General features: G+C 37.5%; 3 protein-coding genes across 3 annotated transcripts; 2 read left to right on the top strand and 1 right to left on the bottom strand.

Moving 5' to 3' along the window:
• Positions 1–81: 81 nt before the first annotated feature.
• On the top strand, positions 82–5,168 carry LOC116303830 (dihydrolipoyllysine-residue succinyltransferase component of 2-oxoglutarate dehydrogenase complex, mitochondrial). The gene is given in 16 exon segments (XM_089024367.1): positions 82–203; positions 278–332; positions 472–515; positions 664–730; positions 942–1,019; positions 1,227–1,282; positions 1,500–1,608; positions 1,920–2,063; positions 2,539–2,663; positions 2,755–2,852; positions 2,943–3,073; positions 3,251–3,318; positions 3,403–3,429; positions 3,431–3,487; positions 4,162–4,329; positions 4,401–5,168. Coding segments are annotated over 16 exon segments (1,437 nt in total). The 5' UTR covers positions 82–128; the 3' UTR covers positions 4,536–5,168.
• A 147-nt stretch (positions 5,169–5,315) lies between these two features.
• LOC116303817 (uncharacterized) lies at positions 5,316–8,125 on the top strand. The gene is made up of 4 exons (XM_031713421.2): positions 5,316–5,734; positions 6,102–6,460; positions 6,935–7,204; positions 7,544–8,125. Exons 1-4 carry the CDS (start codon positions 5,501–5,503, stop codon positions 7,842–7,844), a joined length of 1,164 nt encoding a protein of 387 aa, XP_031569281.2. The 5' UTR covers positions 5,316–5,500; the 3' UTR covers positions 7,845–8,125.
• Positions 7,923–21,239, bottom strand: LOC116303816 (rab3 GTPase-activating protein non-catalytic subunit). Its single transcript, XM_031713420.2, has 37 exons — positions 21,037–21,239; positions 20,745–20,776; positions 20,509–20,626; positions 20,282–20,363; positions 20,096–20,143; positions 19,928–20,003; positions 19,545–19,646; positions 18,762–18,861; positions 18,419–18,520; positions 17,979–18,127; positions 17,752–17,840; positions 17,345–17,440; positions 17,117–17,256; positions 16,906–17,048; positions 16,674–16,732; positions 16,350–16,490; positions 16,049–16,131; positions 15,785–15,961; positions 15,499–15,671; positions 14,567–14,861; positions 14,433–14,449; positions 14,195–14,275; positions 13,603–13,708; positions 13,130–13,308; positions 12,810–13,026; positions 12,458–12,655; positions 12,177–12,280; positions 11,698–11,764; positions 11,367–11,437; positions 10,812–10,847; positions 10,465–10,539; positions 10,013–10,077; positions 9,769–9,919; positions 9,572–9,661; positions 9,291–9,503; positions 8,828–8,986; positions 7,923–8,725 (listed from the first exon to the last, which is right to left on the bottom strand). Exons 1-37 carry the CDS (start codon positions 21,161–21,163, stop codon positions 8,579–8,581), a joined length of 4,308 nt encoding a protein of 1,435 aa, XP_031569280.2. The 5' UTR covers positions 21,164–21,239; the 3' UTR covers positions 7,923–8,578.
• Positions 21,240–21,930: the final 691 nt, after the last annotated feature.

Here is a 21,930-nt window from a genome sequence, read left to right as displayed (position 1 = left end):
CCTCCTAATAAATGATAAGATAATAATGATAATAAATGATGAGGTAGTAAGTTGGAAATCCTGTGGTGAATATAGGTCTCATTCCCTCTCGGTTCAGTCTTTACAGTACATATTTTGGCGAGGCAAAGATGTCTTGTTACCGTAGTTTAGGCCAATTATTAGGCCGTTTATATTTACCTAGAAGCCTTAGAGCTTCTCTAAATGTAAGTACATGATTCCTTACATCTTATTGTCGTCATACTTCGGTGTTCACGGCCGATTTTGATGTTTTTTCCAGAGGCAGTCAAGCCGGTGTATTTGTGATGGTCGCGCTTGCATCACACAAACCAGAGGTCGGTTGTCTTTCGATTATTTTTCTATGTCTAGGATTTTAGTTTCTGTTCATTAACCAGCGAAAATAACAATGCTTAAGATAGAATACTTAGTATCTATTGGCGATATTTTATTGATTTTCACCTGTTGAATTTGCAGGGACTACGATTGTCCTAAGCTCATCTTCAAGAAAACAGAGGTACCTAACATACACACCTAACGTGGACTTTTTTATTATTTGTCTCCCCCGATTAATAGGGCGCTTGTGCCCGGCTAGAAGTTTTTGAGACTTTAATAAAGTTATTATCATGTATGCTTATGCTATATTAATTGTATTAATGTTTCAGGTACAACAGCTTGCTTACAGGCAGTCAGGCATCTAACATTTTTAGAGGATTTCATTCATCATCTTGTCTTTGTAAGTATAAAGTACTCAACAGAAAGTGGCATTATTTAATCTATTTACGACTGTAGAACCTCTGTCCATTTAGAGATTTTTAATAAAGTATCATGTAGACCTTATGAGAAATGAAGCCTTTGAGGGGTTGGGAGATGCCATCACCATAATAATTATGAGCAATTATTGTTTAAGTGAAAGATAATTGCTATGATTGATATTGTTTTATCAGATGATGAAGAAAGTATTGTTGTCAAAACACCACCCTTTGCTGAATCTGTGACGGAAGGAGATATTCGATGGGATAAAGGTACGTCATTCAACCATATGCGAGATCCTTTACAATACTGCCACCTCTCATAAATAAAATGTGTAGAAGCCAGCTACACACTCAGGGTTTGTCAATGGAGAAGGATCTCCTTACTAACCTAGCTACAAGCCTGTCCAAGTATGGTATAAATTTAATCAATGTCCCTATTAATAAATTTGATTTACAAATTCATTGAAATGATTGCAGCTGTTGGAGATGTTGTTGCTGAAGATGAAGTAGTTGGAGAGATTGAGACAGACAAGGTACATAGTCATTTATTAGAATACCCCTGATAGAATGACAGTGTATAGCCTGTACTTGTAATCTGATCTGCTTCCTGTCACTTCAAGGACTCTCCCAGTTTTTATATATCTACATCAAAATTCTGGTCTGTCTGTCTGTCTGTCTGTCCATCTGTTTGTCACTGTCTGATGAATAATATATATCTTATACTGACTTACTATTGTCTTTACCCTTTAGACTAGCATTCCAGTCACTTCTCCAGCATCTGGTATTATTGAAGAGCTGTTTGTTGATGATGGAGATAAAGTTGAGAAGGAGCAACAGCTATTCAAACTGAGAGTGACAGGTATCTATATCCATCTATAGAGAATAGAATAAATAACCATGCCATTAGACCAGAAATAATGGCATATATCATATTGTAATTTGTATTTGTCAATGCTTCTGAAAAGCCCTGTAAAGGGATGAAGTAATAAAGTATGTATGTATGTATGTATGTATGCATACCAGTATATTTGAGCATTCTGCTTTTATTATTTTTTGAATTTCACCAGCAATTATTATCATAATATATTTTAACCATTGTCTTGTTTGTAAAACATTATTTGGCATTATTTTGCTCCAACTTATAATTTGTTTCATTTTTTATTTTTTAAGGAGAAGCACCAAGTAAAGAACCAAAAGCTGATGATGCAGCTGCTGATGAACCAGCAGAGACCAAGAAAGAGAAAGCTGCACCAGCTCCAACACCATCCACTCCCTCATCAACACCAAAAGAAATCCCTACATCTCCTCCTCCTGGTAATATTGAAAATAATACCAATCAATTATATACTAGAGTGGTTAAGAATTGTATCACTCATGGTGGTATATTCATCAGAAACATCTCTCCTCTAGTCAAAAAATAGGCACTCAATATTTATGTGGCTACTGCAGAGTTTTGAAAGTCATTATGAAATCAAACTTTATATTGATGTTAGTCACAAAGTATTTTGTGCTGGTTTTGGATTGAGCACTATTGGGCTTCCTGTGGTGTTATAGACAGACTTAGGAACATAACCTGATGACATAGTGCTTCGCCTCTATGAGGCAGTAGCCACAAAAAAGCTATTTATTGATAATTGATTTATCTACTGATTTGTCCATGCCTCAACTCATTTCACCTAGGTTATTATACAAAGATTTCTCATTGAAATGTTCATGCATCTATTCATTCATTTATCCATTTATCCCTTCATCCCTTCATTCATTTGCCCACTAATTTATTCCCCTTCAGTTCCACCAGTACCAAAAGCACCACTTCATGAAAGGCAAGTCTCCTCTTCAACTCCTGAAGCACGAGCACCAGCATCAGCACCATCTACTGATGTTCCTGCAAGGGATACTCGCTCAGAGCACAGGGTAATTGATATGGATTTTATTCAGTTAGATTAGTAATATTATAATTCATAATGAAATATCTTATCTCTTTAAACAACTTCTTGTTCTTCAGGTTAAAATGAATCGTATGAGACAAAGAATTGCTCAGAGGCTGAAAGACTCGCAGAATACCTATGCAATGCTGACAACTTTTAACAACGTGGACATGAGGTATGGAACCCCTATTTCTTTACCATTTTGTATGGCCACACAGCATGGAATATTCAGTAATTGACTGCTATTGATGTTTTTATTATCCAGTAATGCAATGGAAATGCGCAAGGCTTATAAAGATGCTTTTCTCAAGAAGTATGGCCTCAAGCTTGGCTTTATGTCGGTGTTTGTGAAAGCTGCTGCATATGCTCTTCAGTCTGAACCAGTGGTTAATGCAGGTGATGATATATGATGTATATACACACATATTATATTTCCTTCTTGTCCCGCTTCCTTCTTTATCTCCCCTATCTCTAGTCTCCTTCCCCCATACTCCATGTACAGGCAAGTGATATGCTGTGTTATCACACTAAAGCATGTCATATGAATCCAGAATCGTTACTCTTGATTTTCAGTGATCGAAGACAATGAAATTGTGTATAGAGACTATGTTGATATCAGTGTGGCTGTTTCAACACCAAAGGTACTGCCAGTTGATAATATTCACCACCTTTTGGAAAATTGCAAATCTTTTCTTAAGTTTAATGAATTGATTTTGATGACTCAGGGTCTAGTTGTGCCGGTCATTCGCAACTGTGGAAACAATGAACTTTGCAGATATTGAGAAAACAATAAGCTATTTAGGAGAAAAGGTAAGCCACCTTTTAAACATGCAGTCAAAAACTACAGGGGTATTAGAGCAAAGTATTAGACCCCTTTGCACTGAGTCTCGAATTGTTCTGGGGGACAAAACAATGGATTTATTTGCATAAGAGAAGATGGCCTATTGTTTTGTCCCCCAGAACAATATTCCTTTAGGAAATTAATGCAAGTGGTGTATGGAAGAGTATGAATGTCCTGATGAAAGAGGTCTTTGGATACAGTGTTGTTGGTGGTGTTAGACTGAGGCCCATCCATAGGGAAGGTACATTTTCATGGGGGAAGGACTGAAGCTTGAAAGGGGAGGGTCATCAGCAAGATTATAGATTTTTCCTGGTGGGTCAAACCTTTTTATTTTACAAAAGCTACTTCCTTGTTGACTTAATACCATTTTTAAAAGCATAACTGCGAATCCCCCAGCCCTTTCCCCCCAAAAAATAATGTACCTTCCCTTAGAAAGGAATATGGTGCATTCTGGTTTAGCTTGAGTACAGTTACATCCATTGTTCATTATGCCTTATAGCTTGTTACTTGTTAAGCTAGAACACAATATATACCAAGTGTTGAACTTAGAAAGGCCTGTAATATACTTTCTACTGCTGTACTCTCAATATTTTATTTCATTTGATTATTATTAATACTAATAATTGATGGATATCCTTTACAGGCTAGAAATAATGATTTGGCGATAGAAGACATGGATGGCGGCACATTCACCATCTCTAATGGAGGTGTATTTGGTTCAATGATGGGAACACCAATCATCAACCCACCCCAGTCCGCTATCCTAGGAATGCATGCAATCAATGATCGACCAGTTGCCATAAATGGAAAGGTATGATATAAACATTTAACATAATTATCATAATTTGTCGAGTGTTTCATGGATTGATTGATTTCTCTCAGGTTGAAATTCGTCCAATGATGTATGTTGCCCTGACATATGACCACCGTCTAATTGATGGAAGAGAAGCTGTTACATTCCTTAGGAAAATCAAGGCTGCAGTTGAAGACCCTCGCGTTCTAATGCTGGACCTGTAGTCCATTGGATCATGTAGTGACATGATTCTATTTTGACCTCAGAACTTTTTCTTGTCTCAAAAGAAAATTATACTTTGCAACATTTTGCCTGAATGTTACTTAGATTAAATATATTTCATAATGATGTTCTGTACTCTATTATATTCACTAGCAGTTATCTTTGACCACATGCCTTTCACTCTCAGAGCTGTATGTCCAGTGGAAATACTGGTATGTCTGGAAATACCAGTATGTTTGAATTACTGGATTTACTGGTTTTTCAGGCTTTGCCAGTCCTATTGATAATCTTAGTTTGTGTTGATGTAGTTTCATGGTGAAGGATATTGATATATGCATCTTATGTTAAATTTTATGTTAAATAATTATAAGATTTTTTTAGTCTACATTTTTAAAAGTTCATTCATGACAAATATTGCACATTTCAAAGCTTGAAAAAAGCAGCTTGAATGGTTTACCAGTTTTATAGGAAACATACATTATACCAATATGTCTTATATTCAGCAGAGTGTTGACTTTGTAACAGTTCTATTCAAGATCATAGCTGAGAATATTTTTCATTTTCATGTTTATTTAAGGGAATTCTTTTTAGAAAAAGTAGTCAGACGTCTTGTAATAAACCTATAAATGAAACTACCATACTTTGTTTTGTGTTTGAAATAATTTTTTACTCTATATTTATTTTGTATCTGTATACTGCAAAATATACTGCAAATTATTAAGTCTGCCCGCCCCAATCTCCTAAATAAAGGACGCGTTCATTCTAACCCGAGTAAGGGATGGAAGAGTGATGCATAATAATACAGCTGAGTACTTGAGAAAGGAGTAAAGTTCTTACCTCAATTTTACAAAAATATGGCCTCGGAATCCTTTATTTATTGTTGATCTGAGTCAAGTAACTCCACTTCGCAAGTCGAAGTCCATCCAGTAAAGATTTTAGACCCTGACTGAAAACAAAAGACGGTGAGATGACCTCAAATCTGTCAACTGTCATTCGTACGATGGAAGAGTTCGCTTCCAACACTGGCCTGTTATCGTCTGCTCAACCTCGTCGTTATCTGTGGACAGATGCTTTTGCAGTATGTAACTACCTTGGGCTACAGAAACGCACTCATGACGAGAAGTATGGCCGTCTTGCTCTTGATCTCGTGAAGAGTGTACATAATGTGTTGGGAAGGCATCGTCCAGATGATCAGAGAAAAGTGAGATGACTTTTGAATTATTCAGCTCATCATATTTATAAAGTTAACCGGCTTACTTGCTATGCAGTTGAGATATTTATCGTGAGTTTTTGTTAGCTGAGAAAGAGAGGACGAATTTTACGCGTCTTTTCGATGAGAAATTATTGATTGGCGCCCACCTGCAATGACATGAACAAGTAGAAAATATAAACAAAAAATAGAGTTAATACTAAGGAATATATAATTATAATATTATAATTATATATATAATAACAGACACTGAATCATACATCAAAAAGGAACAACACGAGAAGAATGGCTATAGCTCAAATATCTGTAGATTTGAATCCATTTATGACAATTTTTCACTGTCTTTATTTCTGTTCAGGGTTGGATAAGTGGTCTGAGTGAAGATGAAGGAAAGCTGCATCCAACCACAGGAGGTCTCAGGATTGGCAAGAAAATGCAGGAACGCAGCCCATCTGACCCATTTGATGAAGACTTAGAGTGGGACAGAGATGGCCAATATTATCATTATCTAACCAAATGGATGCATGCATTAAATTGTGTCAGTAAATCCACTGGAGACATGCAATACAATGTGTTTGCATCAGAGCTGGCTCAAGGTGTCCACAGTAGGTTTACATATGGCATTGGTTCAGGGAGGAAGAGGATGTACTGGAAAATGAGTATTGACTTGAGTCGAGCACTTGTCCCAAGTATGGGCCACCATGATCCATTAGATGGGTAAGTACCTAGATATGTCTCATGAAAAAGGAAAGTAATTTGGTGAGAGACATTATGTGGGCAGTAGATAATAGTTTCACAACAGATGTGGAAGGGGAAGCACAGGTGGTGTGTGCTGGCCTCTCACCAATGCAACCTGGGTTCAAGCCCTGCTGGACTTGTTGCTGTTATTTGTTTTTTTTCCTGTGCTTCAAGGGTTTATCCTCCCTCCACAAAAATCAACTCCTAAATTCTAATTCGATTTATCAGCCGCCTTATCAATTGGGTTGCAATTCCTGTTACACAATACACCATCCACCCAGGAGTGGTAAATGCATAAGAGCAAAGCAGTAGAATGCTTAGAATGAATTGATGGGAAGCAATATTATGAGTATGGCATATAAAGATCACCAAGCAATGCAGTCTAGGTTTTGGTAGAGAAAGGTATCATCTTGCATTATCATTATAAATAATTTATTGCATTACTCTCCCAAGGTACATAACATACCTTCAAATCAATCAAAGCTTGCCTAGAGAAAATAAAACAAACATGAACCTTGAGCACCAAATCAGAGAGATGAAAGAGATCTGTCAAGGACAGGACTGGACAACAACAGATCCACTGGGCCTGGGAGGATTACTATGTGATGTTTACCGTGTCTTATCAATGATGATAGAAGATGAGAGTATTAAGAAAGAACAAGATCTTCTGATAAGCCTTCTACAAGCAAGTGATAAAGGCCTTCAATCTTATGTTAACAACAGGTAAATAATGCTGTCATATTAGGACTGGAATCAACAGACCATATGGGTGTTTAAGCATTATAATTGTACTTGCCTCTCACCTCTGGGGTTTCTGGTTCAAGGCCTTGACTTGGCATCAACATATGAGTAGAGGTTGTTGGGTTTATCCCTTGATATGAGGCTTTTTATCCAAGTTTTCTATTTCTCTTCCCTCTGCAAAACCCAATACATTATGTTTCAATTGTGCATTTGCTATGCCTGACTTATTCCAAAGGTTGTTTTGAGGATTAATGTTAATAGGAGTTTGATTAGGCCTGCCTATTGAGTGCTATCATCTCAATCACATTTCTTTGTCATTAGGCATTCAAACCAACTGCGAAAACCTGCAGAGTATCGCTTAGCCTTCCGTGAATTGGGTCTGTCGATTGGCCTTCAAGCTGTCAAACACATTAACAAAAAGATTCAAAACCATGCAGATCTAGTGAAGCTCTCCTCCAAGTATCTGGACAAGCTGCTGAAATACATGTACATTGTGGAGGAAATCAATGGATTCTGGAGTGATTCAGCCAATCAGAAAGCCCATTCATGGACTGGACATCTGGATATCAATATGGTAATGTGGGCAACAAGTCTTATGCCAGACAGATTCCTTTGCCTTTGAGCTGATGATGACAAACCATACTGATCAATCAAGAGTATATTAATGCCTTTGTCTTGGTGTAGTTACTACCAGGCCTAATTAAAGCTAAGATAGATTTATTATATTCATTGCTTGTAGATAGTTTAGAAAAGGTTTACATTATGTATGTAGATGTAACGTTGACAAACATAACTGAATCTCTGGATGGCATGAACTTACTTCATTTTACACCTGTAAAGACAATGATGTCTATAAACATAATAAAATAAAATAATGTTAATAAAATATGTAAGAAATAACAACCATGTCGTGAAACAGGAGTATCCAGTATCTTATTAAAAGTGGATTAATAACAATAAATAACTTATTTGCTTCATTGGTCATGTATTTATTTATTTACTGGAAGTATTGATCTAAAATATAAGCTATATATCCAATAACATTTGATAAAAGGTTTAATCTATAAAATTGATTTTATGAATTTGTAATATATTTCTAGAGTTTGTGAGGTGAGAGATTGGTTTGAATGTAGATTGCATTTCTGTATTCTTGTGCTTTTCCTTTCTATTCCCAATTCCCGCTGGCGTCCCTTGTAATAAGCTGCATGTTTCCCAATGTGATTGGACAGTCTTGAAGAGAATTCAACAAGTAGAATTGTTTTTGTTAAATGAAATGTATCCTGTTTTGTTTTTCAAATTCATCAATCTGATTACGAGCCATTCAAGATGATAGGATGTTTCTTTTAACACTTGTTTTCATGAAATCAAAGATCTGAAAGTGTCTGATAAGTTTGATGCTAATGTAAAGTCTGCAGAGTCTCTTGGAATTAATGTCAGAATGTTAGCAAGAAGATCTCTTGTTTGATGCAGAGGTACACTGCGACAAACCAACTTTGAAGAGTCCTGAAAAGTAAAGAAAAATAGTAAATGTAGGAGGGGTGGGTAAGTCATGACATCTATACCTGGTGTACCATGGGAGGGGTGGGTAATTCATAACATGTATACCTGGCGCTTGATCCATCGACTAATATTTGTTGGTAATCGAGAAAGTTGATTGACACTCTTAGTTGATTCAGACTCATTCAGGATACAGGCAAGCCGCTGTCCTACAATGCTTAGTAAGCTTGATCCAATAGTTTGCTTGTTTTGTACAGAAAGCAGAACCTACACAAAAATTTAGAAGACAAGAATAAAGTTATTTTGAAATAGTCTAAAAGTCTGTGTAGTTTTTACATCCACTAACAATGACTTCCAAAGAGAAGGTGCTGCCAAGATGAATCGAGTGTCATATGTTTGAGTTCAAACAGCTTCAGGCATTCTTAGAGATCCTCTAACAAAGCATAAGCAAGTAGTTCTGTAGATAATTAGATTACTCATCTCCTTAGAAATATATCATCTTGAATATTCTCTGTTTCAAAAACACCTCAATTGGGAAACCATTTTCTTCTATCAAAACAAATACTCATACCTCAGATCCCATGCTATCCATGCCTGCTGAATACAGCTCACACACATAATTACAGCGCAAACGATCAACATCCATCCCAAGTTCCTTGCCAACCCATAGTATCACTGTGGGCCAATCAACGACTGATTTTGATTTGTGGGTGTGGTTTCCTGATGAGTCCTCAGGTTTTGATGACATCGATGTGATGTACGTTGAAAGAGCACGAGTAAGGAACTACAAATAAAAGATGAATAAATAAGAATGGAAGTGGATAGGGTTAGGAATAATAAGATGGTAGATACCTTGAGTCGCGCCTGGGTGATACTGTCATTTACAGAACCAGTAGACAGAGGTGGACTGGTACTGAGGTCCTTTAGGAATGCTCCTTTGGTCTATGAACCAGAAGAAAAAAAAGAATAATAAAATGTGCCGTAAGAACATGTTGCATGGCAACTAACAAGCTTCCCCAGAATTTTACATCAATCACAAGTTCACATACCATAGTATCAAAGAGAGACAGTGGTCGCACACTTTTAATATCAAGCCCCATGATGATCCACATAATGGTCACTAATATGATGTGGAGCTCTATGAGAGGGACATTACTGGTGGGCTGATCTAAGGCCTCTTCAATGATGGTCCTGCGAATGCTTTAAAAAGTTGAGACATTACAAAGCATGACATTAGTTAATCCCTTTTGTATCATTTATCATAGAGGCTAAGCATTAGTTACAATAACTTACCCATCTCCTTGGTGCCAGAAATCCTCGTTCCGCAACACCAAGACTTCCGCCTCTGACATGTCAATCTGTAAGTCCAACAAATCATTTTGTATAATATAACAGATATCACAACTGAAAACATTACAGTACTGCATAACAGTGCGGTGTCCAAGCATTCTAATTGCATGCATAGTCTTGATCTTGTGCACTGTAATTATTGGTTCAAGGGAAGAAGTCATCAATACCATACCATGACCATGCCATTAGCAACAGTACAAACTTGCCATGCCATGACCTTTTCATATCATGCTATTACTGGATTGAAGGGTAAAGCACATTTGTGTGGACACCCTGACGGCAATTGTAGTTGTATTGCATTTCATATTAACTTTATTTATGCATGGCAACGAGCTTCGATAAAACCAAACTTTATCAAGAAGGAAAAACCAGAGATTCCAGAAATACATTGTTACCTGTGATATTAACTCAAGGATCTGTTTAACTTCTTTAAGGAATTCAACTAGAGAAGAGTAGCTTACATCTATGGCCTGACAAAGAAAAATCTTATTTTTAGTTTCCTTTCTCTTTCTTCCCTTCTTTCCAAGCTCAGATATTATGCTTCAAAACACAGCTGCTCTGCCTGGATATAATAATGTTTTTTATAACATGCCAAAGCTTAATAACATGTTGTAGAGTCATTATTTCATGTCAAACATGAGTTACAGGAACAAATTATATATCACCATGAAAGGAATAAGAGAATTCAAGATACAACGACTACTAGCTTCCATGATCTGGAATATGGTGAGTTAGTACTGACCTTTCGACAAAGTCGATCCTTGGGAGCTTTGCCAACCTGCACAAAATAAAACATGTTATAGGCTAATGATGATAAGTTATAGAATGGTAGGCCCATCTCTCTCTCAGTGATGTTTAAAATGGAGGACCACAAGTTTATCAGTTGCAACTGTCATGTATCACCCTCTCTAAATATAGTTGCATATCATCGTTGTCATTGTTGTCATCAGCATCATCATCATCAACATCACCATCAATATCATCATCATCATCACCATCTTGCCATCACTGCCACCGCCACCCCCACCCCCATCATCATCATCACCAACATCATCAACATCATCGTCATCATCATCATCATCAACTCGGACGAAGGACTAACGTCCCAAACGACAGTCTATTATCTTTCATATTTACGGTGATAAAATCTACCACAACACATCATCAACAACACATCATCATCATCATCAAGACCATCTTCAACATCATCATCATCATCATCGACACCATCATCAACATCATCATCATCATCGACATCAACATCATCATCAACATCATCATTATCCAAGGCAATTACCTTCTCCATTAGCGATACTGCTGCAGAAATCTTCTCCTTGAAATACTTTTTCCAGAGTAAAACAGATATTCCTGGAGAATTATTATTTGAATTTGAAATATAAAATGTATAGAAAAAAGCCAGTATATTGGAAAAACACTCAGCGAATACAGCATTATCATAATTCAGCATCATCAGCCTAATAGTTGATCAACAATATTACAACTATCACCATCACCTTTGCTTGCATTGTCATCATCCACATGGTCTTTATCAAGATCAGTACCATTATGTTCTTATCATTGTCATCATTAAATCAAGACACAGTTTCCAATTTGATTCATATGCTTACCGTGTTTTAAGCCAAGACAATGAATACACTGAATATGGGCAACTGCTAAGTGCAACTTGTCAATACTCTATAATGACAGGATATCATATATTATATATCCATCTGAGGATGATCTTCAGGATATAGTACATACTGTTGAAACACACCTTGTACTCTCTACACTAGGGTTATTACTCAACGATCCCACTTAAATAAAAAAATAAAATAAATGGGATCTAGCAGTGGCATTTCTACAGAGTAGCTATTCATCCACTGTCATTCCAATTGGAATTTAGGAGTTCATTTTTGCGGAGGGAGGAAAGCCTGGGAACCCGGAAAACCCTCGAAGCACAGGAGAGAACCAACAAACAACTCTACTCACATACGACACTGAGCTCAGTGGGACTCAAACCCGGGTCGCATTGGTGAGAGGCAAGCGCTCTTACTGCTATGCCACCTGTGCTTCCCATTCAGATAGAATCATTTTTGTCCAAAATTACCTCCTTTTCAGCAGCCCATTGCACAGCACATTCTATGGCACAGGAAGCCCATAAAATATCTTGATGCAGACTGTTAGGGAATTTAGAACGTAACTCACCAAGACCTATTAAAGCATTAAAAATGTTACACAATTACAGGCTAACAGACAGACAGACAGACAGACAGATGGGCGGACAGACAGATGGACGGACAGACAGCCCAGTACGGTGGGTAATTAATAGAGAAAGAAGATAGAAACAAAAGAAATGAAGTTTAATTTCACAAAAAAAAATCATCTCACCCTCAAGTTCATTTTCATCTGTTACTTCTATGTCTACTTCCTCTGGTCTATCATCATCCCCACCCTCCCCCTCTGGTGTTTCCATTGTTATGGGTCCCAGTCTCTTTGGCTGTCCAAGACACTCTGGAGGAACATTGTAGAGTACGAGGAACTGCGCTAGAACATGTGATGCTGCTCCACTACCTGCACTAAGAAAACCTAGGAAAACAAAGAAATAATACTAAAGGAATGGCACATGGTCTGATATGGAAAAGACCAAGGTCATAATGCGCTTGGTCTAGTTTAACTATACCCTTAAGATCCCATGATGCACTGTGCATCAATATCTATACATATTCATGTTTCTACTCACCAAGTACAGACAGTTCCACACGCTCAGAACCATTTTCCCTACAGTTCAAAGAACGGGTTTCCTGGCCTAAGATGACCGGTAAGCGATCAATAAACATCTTTAATGATATCAGGTCATTTAACTGATATATAAGCAGATTCCACCGCTCTATTTCAACTGATATCGACACCCATTCTCCTACAAACAGTGCTTGACACTCTTCCTCCTTCTCTTCACTCTGTGAGAAGAAAATAAAACAACCACAAGGATTTGAGCTTTATTATTCTGTGCAAAAAAATGTCATGCAAAACAAAAACATGTTCTCAATTTCTAAATCTTACCTGCACTTTCTTAGCAGCAGTGCTCATACCCAAGGCCACACTACGGCAAACAGTTGCAAGAGACAATGCCCTTCCAACAGAGGTAGACTCAGCAAGAGAGATACGCACATGTTCCCACCAAGGTGATACAGAACTGTCATCTGCTGTTTTAGATTCTAAATCACCAGCAAGTTCACTCCCTGATATCAAAATGATTGTAGAAGCAAATTATCATATTTTTATCATTATCATCATCATAGTCATTGTCATCATCTTAATTAATATCACTATCAATCATTAACATCCTCACCATCATTGCATCATCACTGTCATTACCATCAACATTATTATCATCATCACCACAATTATCATCATTATTATCATCATCACTGTTTATTGTCATCATCATCTTCATCACTATCACCAATAATAACAAACAGGAAATAACCCAAGATGGCTTTCCAAGATGATCCCCCTCATCACCATATATATACCTGCTAAGGAACTGATTATAGACACGATGGCATATAGCGAGAACATGGTACCACATTGATCAAAAAGGGCTTCATTACAGGATAACCACAGGGTGACCAACATGTCCTAAAAATGAAATACAAACAACATTTGAAGGGGATGCCACAGGTAGCCCACTCAATACATAAATATCTAACCATTAGATGGACAGGGTTTATCCCTGATGAGTCTAGTGGAAGGGGATGCCACAGGTAACCCACTCAATACATAAATACCTTACCATTAGATGGACAGGGTTTATCCCTGATTAGTCTAGTGGAAGGGGATGCCACAGGTAACCCACTCAATACATAAATACCTCCCCATTAGATGGACAGGGTTTATCCCTGATGAGTCTAGTGGAAGGGGATGCCACAGGTAGCCCACTCAATACATAAATATCTCACCATTAGATGGACAGGGTTTATCCCTGATGAGTCTAGTGGAAGGGGATGCCACAGGTAACCCACTCAATACATAAATACCTCCCCATTAGATGGACAGGGTTTATCCCTGATGAGTCTAGTGGAAGGGGATGCCACAGGTAACCCACTCAATACATAAATACCTCACCATTAGATGGACAGGGTTTATCCCTGATGAGTCTAGTGGAAGGCGAAGACACTCAGTCTGGGATGGATTCATCAGTGATGACTAGAAAATAAAAACCAACATCTGTTAAAATGAATACTCTTATTTCATAAGCCAAACCATCGACATTGGTAATCTAGATCATTAACACAATGAATCATGGGAAACAGAGAATGCAATACACATTAGTATAGTATAGATATTGACCAGCATTACTAACCTTGAACATGAAATTTGCTGTGGGGAAAATAACATATTGAGTAAGGCATATGAAAAATAATATTCATTAGGAGAAAGGTAACCGATGGATTAAGAAGCGAATTGATAATCATCATACTTACGATGCACCCTTACCTAGCTTAAGGTACATTTCTGTTGATAGCCCTTTCTTAAGGTTGACATACTCCATCGCGTTTGATGTCCTTGACCCACTTGGCTCTTGTTTATCATGATTACTAGACTGCTGACTGTGCTGGTCAGAAGTTGACTCAAAGCATCTCAGGAATGTAGTAACAGCCATGTTGTTGGTAGAGAAGGACTGGGTACCAGGCTTGGTTGGCTGTTCAGGTTGAGTTGCGTAGTACTTGTTAAGACTTGTTAATATTTCTACTGCTTCTGACTTTGTAACGCCTAATAACTGCGCCACTGCCTGTCATCAATGAAAAAAATAACAATGCTGAAGTCTATATTCATTTCTTTTTCTAATAAATTATGTATGTATTTGAAGTTATAATGATTTAGTTTATCAGTTGTTTGTGATGCGCATTTGAGTATTTATGTAGGATTTGCACAATACGAAATAAAGTTATTATTATTATTATTATTATTGTTGTTGTTAAATAAGCTATCTAGAACCACGAGAGTTTTTCTCCAGTTTTTCTCCTCCGTAAAAAATCAACATGTGAGTTAAGAGTTGTGTGCAGAGAATATCTGAATGTAATGAGGAGTACAGTGTTTGACTGAATCAAAGATTTCAATCCTCTAATCCTCTAAAATCTTTAATTCAGTCCAAACCGTCCTCAAGATTTTTTTTTTTCTATTGTGTAGTTCTAGAGAATATCCATAACCCACCCACAGAGGAAATTGGAAATTCTGGAAGAGAGTGGGGTCAGAGAAAGAAAAAAGAATTGGTATGGAAGAAAATTGGAAATCCTGGTTTGATATGTGTGTTTTGCAGGGGGGGTGGGGGTGGGGGGGGGGGGGGGGGGGAACAAGACATCAACATTTGTCAGTCACACTTGAACAATAATGTTAATAAAACAAAATATTCAATTCAATATTCATACCAATTCCTGGTTTTTGTGGGTCTTGACACCCTCCATTACATCATCCTGATCAAGTGACAGCTGCTGAATACTGCTATGTGTTTGTAACAGGTTTTTCTGAATGGTACAGAATCTTAACAGGCCTTCTACATCCTCATGTTCATCATCATCCTCATCAACTAATGTCAGGTTACCTAATATAATAAAAACACCACATCAAGAACACAGGTAACCCAACCAATGAGAATTCCAATTCATTTGGAAGTGTTTACATTTAACTTTACCTTCTCACAAGTTAACCACATACCTAGTTTATTGGTGTTTTCAATGACTGTATAGACAGCCTTGACCATAGTCATCCCTGACAAGCTTACAGTACCCAAAACAAACTGCAGACCTCGGCGTTGTAACTGTGGGGTTTGAATGTCCATTAGAATGTCTTGAAGTTGTTTTTCTGTATCATCGACAACAGGATTATCATCCCCTGGAAAGAAGTATTGATGAATCAAGCACTTGTAGTGGGGACACCAAGGGAGGAGAGAAGCTATTTCCTTCGTTAATTAGTTCATACCATTCTCAGACTTGATGGTTTCAAGAAATGAACTCAGCTTTTTAAGTAAATGTAAATCTCTCATTCGTCTGCTGTGTTTGTCACTACAAAGATATCAAACATCTATTAAATGTTAAGAAATAAATAAAAATTGTAATACAATATACGCTGTATGGTCTGGTACAATAACCATGATAGTCCATCACAGCACCATTAAAAAAAATAAAAATAAAAATAAAAAATCAGTGCCTCATGTGAAAACAAGATATCAATCATTAATAATAAATTAATAATATCTGCACTATAAAATACACTGAACTACCTGAGTGCAGTGTGGAATGGTACAGAGAATGTCTTGAGTGTTCCATCCCCATGGATCAGTGTACAGTTCAGAGTGTGTTGTGGAGGCTCCTGTCTGTGCACGTGTGCCAGTCCTAATATACCATGGCCAGCATACAACAACCTGAGAAACAAGGATACATTTCATCAGTTGTTTATTCATTCGTTCTTTTACTTCTGTCCTTCCCTCCACTTTCTTTCCTTTTATATTTATTCATCCCTTCACTAATTTCTTCTCTTCTGTCCATTCATTAATTAATTTTTTTCACTCTCCATACCATCAGTTTATTCATTTTTAAATGCATACCTGCAGTCTTTACCAACTTTAAATGCAGCAACTCGAGGCCCTTGTTCAGTCCGCCATATCTTCATGGAAACAAACAGATAGAAGAATATCAGCAGGGCTGCAGTAAGCTACGTTAAATAACTTGAAAGCTGACATCCCTCTTTTCACATTCTGATAAAGTGGATAATAAAATGAGCTTGTGCAGGAAGTGTACAAAACGAAGTTCAACTGTAATTCATACTTTGACACTTACCTCTAAGATACCTCGTTTGCCTGCATAAATGACAAGGAATAGTGCTGTTCGCCGCACATGCTGAGCAGATTTATCTCCTCCAACACTCACATGATCATGGTCTTCATCAACAATGACCCAACCACACTCAGCATCACGGTAACCTATAGCAACACGAGCACATCTTTTGAACTCGTCTATCACCAGGCCAGTGATGTTATTTCATTCTTACCTTTCCACATGCGAACTGCAATGCCTTTTTTGATATCCAGTAGCAAAACTCGACCAAACTCATCTGTCGCCACAGCAAGTTTGCCATTTGGAGCCAAGTTAATGCTGCTGCCATTACGATGAAAGTCTGGTAAACCGTACCTTTAAACAAGAACAGGTTTTTAGAAATAGATTAAGACAATTATTTTACAGTACATGGTTTATTGTGATGGACAAGTTGAATTAATACCTGGCAGATAACTTGGTTCCTTTTTCTACTTTTGGTTTAGCTGGATTTTTTGTTTCTGTAGCCTGACTCGGTTTGCTTCCCCAACCAAGCCAACCTCTAAACATGCATGGTAAACATTATTAACATTATACATTTATAACTTTTTAAATGATAGAAGTGGTGGCGGCAGTGGTGGTGATGGTGGTGGTGGTGGTAGTAGTTGTGGTGGTAGTAGCAGTGGTAGTGGTGGTGATGGTGGCAGTGGCGGTGGCGGTGGTGGTGGTGGTGGTGGTGGTGGTGGTGGTGGTGGTGGTAGTGGTGGTGGTAGTGGTAGCGGTAGTGGTAGTGGTAGTGGTAATGGTAGTGGTGGTGGTAGTCGGTGGAGGTACAAGAATGAAGATACAAGAATACTCGATGTTGGTACCCACCCTGCAACAGATAACCTGGACAGCACTGCAGATGTTAGTTTACTGGCCACTGCTATGGCAACATCTGATATCAAGGGGGGACTGCTACCCTAAAAACATACAATCAGTTACACGTTTATTTTCTAATATTGTAGTGAAACAGTGCAATGTGATTTCATCTGGGCCACTACAAGCTTATTGTTTAATGAATGACTGACAATGTTCAGTATATTAATTGCATTACGAACCTCCATAGCAGAGTACACAGCAAGGAATGGTTCATTGCCTGAAGTCATGTATTGTGACATAGCTGGTGCAGCACCCCTTATGACTGCATTATATCCACCAATGAATGACGCCGTTTGTAGCTGGTCAAACAGGTTCTGGGTGATTATGCCTGGACAAATTTCAAGAAATAAGACATTTTGACAAAGTATAATAATAAATTGTGCCACTCTTCCTAAATGAAATGTCATTTTCCCTTCTACCTTCCTTCCTCATTCCCTCCCTCCCTTTATTTTTTCCTTTTTTTCCATCTTTCCTTTCCTCCCTCTCTTCCTTCATACTATAGATCTTTCCTTCTATTCTTTTTTTTCTTTCTTTCCTCCTTCCTTCCTTCCTTCCTTCCTTCCTCCCTCCCTCTCATCCTTCTTCCTCTTCTTCCTCATAGAAAGATTTCATATCTTACCACAGCTTGCAATATCTGTGATGATTTTCTGCCCATCAAACCTCCATTTTTTGTAGGCTAGTGGAGGGGGGTTTGTGTGTTCCATCTGTCCACTTGCCTGAGCTGAAAGTGAACATTTAAGGAATTAACAGTAATTGATGATGTCTGTGTGTATACATGTGGGCAACGATGCATACAGGGGACTGGATTAGGTGGCTAGTCACCCTTTGCAAGAAAAATAAAAGGGGCAAAACATTAAAAATCTACAAAAATTTTGTTTGGGGAGGGGTGGGGTGGGGGGGAATTAGGGGGATTAATAACCAAGCACAATATTACAGGAAATACAAACTATAAACTTGATTACCTCTAGCAAGTTGGTTTCTGCAGGCTCGTAATGACTGATAAAAGCTAAACCCATCTATGATAACCAAAGAATTTGGGTACAAAATAGCAAGTTCCTCTATCTAAAATCAAAGATAAGAATGAATGAAAGAGTTTCACTAAGGCCCTGTCCACACTATGCCGGATAAATTTGAATCCGCAACTTTTACACCGAAACCGAAAAAAACGTTTTCCGTCCACACACGAAAATGGATAAAATGTTTTGCGTCCACACTAGTCCGATCAGAGGCGGCAAAAACGCTTCATTGCACATCTGAGCATGTGCATCAAAGCTGAAATTGAGCCCGCGGTGATATTTTAGTCTTCCCGCCATGTGCCCATGACAATCATGACATTATTGTATTCAAAAAATTTCGGGTACGAAATGTTCTCCGTCCACACTAGTATGGCTAGCCGTCGTTTTCACATGATTGTTCCACTCTGGAGACTGTATTCAAGAAAATTCGTTTTCAGTGAAGAATTGTTCCGGATTTGCCTGGACTAGTTGAACGGTAGGCCTAACCGAATAAATAAAAATTCGGATTCAAATTTATCCAGCATAGTGTGGACAGGGCCTAAATTCATTGAACTAAACCTCACAAGACAATGTCAGGTGATGGCTTTGGAGGCTTTTCTTTTTTCACAAAAATCAACTTCAACATTTAAATTCAATAAATGTGAGTTTGTCATATTCAGTAGACTAAGCATACACTTCCAGCTCCTCTTCAATAAAAGTAAAATGAAGTATCTTTTGTCCATAACAAACCTGTTCAGCATTGCCGTAGTCTCTGTGGGGCTCCCAAGTACGGCACTTGAGTCGTATCACCGGGTCCTCATGGAGAAGTTGCGAAAATATCAAGGAGCCATTCTGAAAGAACAACACATCAAAATGAATACAAACAATATTTTTAGGTGTTTTGTTGCTTGGAAAGTTATTATGGACTCGGAAGTTTTTAATCAAAAAAACATTAATTGCTTCATAAAACAAAGTTCATATCTTTAATACATAGTACAGAAAATATTCATACCTCCCTCCCACGTAGAAGATATCTAAATTTCTGTCATCAATGGTTAATTCTATGGGATAGATATGAACATTTTCTGGAGTAAACACTGTATATTATATCTATTTTTAGACTAAAAGCTTACCTGTAGAAAAATCCTCATGTATCCTGAAGTGAATCCTGCTACAATACACGTCCAGTCTGGGCTACCTTGTGAGCTTCTGTAGATAAACACATCAATGAAACACAGAAATAACCTCCAATTGATCCCCTAGCTACTAGATGCATAAGTCATAAGAATATATCAAAGTACCTGTGTTGGGATGCTAGTGGTATACACAGAACATCTGTAACACATTCCCTGAAGAAATGAAATACAAAGGGTTATAGCTAGTAAATTTAAGTTATACCTTACTTAAGACCAAATTTGGCCAGACATTGTCTATTGATGTTAAGTTACCAGCCATTATTTTTGGCCCTGCAGTATTTCGTGACATACCCTTCCTCTACAGCAAGACTACCACTCCATGTTATTTCATACTTGTTGTGTTGCTTGTTGGCATCATGTTTGTCCCATTTAGCTAAAGCAAGAAATACAAAAAACACATGTTTGTTGGTTGGTTCATTTGTTGCAAATATTGTTAAATATTGTTATTTCAGACCATGTGTCATTCTAATAATAAGATGTTTTGTTTGAGTCATGCTCATGTCCATGCCGTAACTTACATGTCAAAAACACAGCCTTGTCATCTCTTGCTATAGCAAGTCTGTCATTAGCCGGGGAAAGTGAAATACAACAATCTTGAAGCCACAAAGATGAAAATTCCTTATTATCTGTTTCCTCCTAGAAATATCAGTTTTAAATGAGTCAGTGATACAAGTATTAGTAATAAAAATTTGAGAAACAAATGAATGACATAAAAATGGGAAATGAAAAATGAGAAAGGATATGTATACTTTACCTTCCATGTCCAGTTCTCAGTGTCCCATTCGTCTAAAGAATAAGAAAGGAAGAGATGAAAAACAAAGAGAGTTGTAAAAAGAATGAGAAAAGATATTATGCTAACTCAATGGGAAACGCAGTAAAAAAATTCATTTACATCTTTTAATTGTAATTGTATTCTAAAGGTATTTATAAAAACTACAGTGTGATTTAGTACTCATGGCATTAAAGCAAACAATAAATATCAATAATAAGAATAATATATATAGCTTAGAAACGTTCAATATTCTCATTATTGTACAGTAGCTTACCTCCTGTCTTGGATTCAGTGTTCTCGTCTTCATCTTGTTTTTCTCCATGATGTTTGCTGTCTGCCAGCAAAGAAACTACTCTGTTTACATCCTCAATACATGAAAAAATATTCAGCGAACAAGCCATGGGGCTGGGTTTGATTTTTATGAAAATATTGTTATTTTTTTGATGTAGGAAACAAATTACAATCGAAACACGTCCACCATTTTGATTGTTTAGCAATACCGCTGATCTGGTGATTGAGGACTCATAAGGAAGTTCCTTGACCGGGAGAGACTGGGCTAGAGTTCCTTAAAAATGCGAATAGAAACAAGAAAGAGAAAGAAAGAGAAAAGAAAAAATGCTGATAGCTATTTCAGTCTGTCTGCTTATTTTACCTAAGTTTTATCGGTTTAATAATAATAAAGACCTGTGTGCATTTTCCGGCTTTGTTTCATGTTCCAAAATGATTTTAGGTACCCGCCAAAGAACCTGCCTTAATAGGTGTCTTTTATGCTATTCATCTGCGTGTCTCGCTACTGGGCTACTTTTGTTTTTCATTCATTGTCTTTAAACGAAAGTCCAAAATTGCTGAATCTGCGTGGCATGGAAGCTTGTACTCTTTGGCTTCTCATGCCCACGGCAACTCCCCTTTCACTGAGGATTTTAATTAGAATATTGAAATGCAAGAAACGCCAGTTTTTGATAGAGAAGGAGAGTAGGTGATTAAGAGGCCGAGATAAGAATACTTCTTAGTGAGTTGACAAGAGTTATGAAGGATTTAATGTTGGCATATCAGTTTTGTTTTCCTGAACTAAACTTCATTCGGCTGATCTCTGAAAGGTGGCCAAATAAAACGGTCTGTCATCCTTGATTTGTACATACTGGATTACCTGTGTTTTCTGGTATGACCT

The sequence above is a fragment of the Actinia tenebrosa genome, unplaced genomic scaffold, assembly GCF_029948245.1.
Source record: "Actinia tenebrosa isolate PJP-AT-01 unplaced genomic scaffold, QUT_ActTen_1.0 PGA_scaffold8__29_contigs__length_14323225, whole genome shotgun sequence".
Classification (NCBI taxonomy): domain Eukaryota; kingdom Metazoa; phylum Cnidaria; class Anthozoa; order Actiniaria; family Actiniidae; genus Actinia; species Actinia tenebrosa.
This window is presented reverse-complemented; position numbering and strand designations above follow the sequence as displayed.

Bases quoted from the DNA above. Each gene is read 5' to 3' on its own strand.
- LOC116303817 (XM_031713421.2), top strand. From the start codon at position 5,501: ATGACCTCAAATCTGTCAACTGTCATTCGTACGATGGAAGAGTTCGCT. The intron at 6,461-6,934 runs GTAAGTACCTAG...TACTCTCCCAAG, and splicing joins CACCATGATCCATTAGATGG to GTACATAACATACCTTCAAA. The intron at 7,205-7,543 runs GTAAATAATGCT...CTTTGTCATTAG, and splicing joins CAATCTTATGTTAACAACAG to GCATTCAAACCAACTGCGAA.
- LOC116303816 (XM_031713420.2), bottom strand. From the start codon at position 21,163: ATGGCTTGTTCGCTGAATATTTTTTCATGTATTGAGGATGTAAACAGA. The intron at 10,540-10,811 runs GTCAGTACTAAC...TTTCTTTGTCAG, and splicing joins AGGATCGACTTTGTCGAAAG to GCCATAGATGTAAGCTACTC. The intron at 9,662-9,768 runs GTATGTGAACTT...TCTGGTTCATAG, and splicing joins TGTCTCTCTTTGATACTATG to ACCAAAGGAGCATTCCTAAA.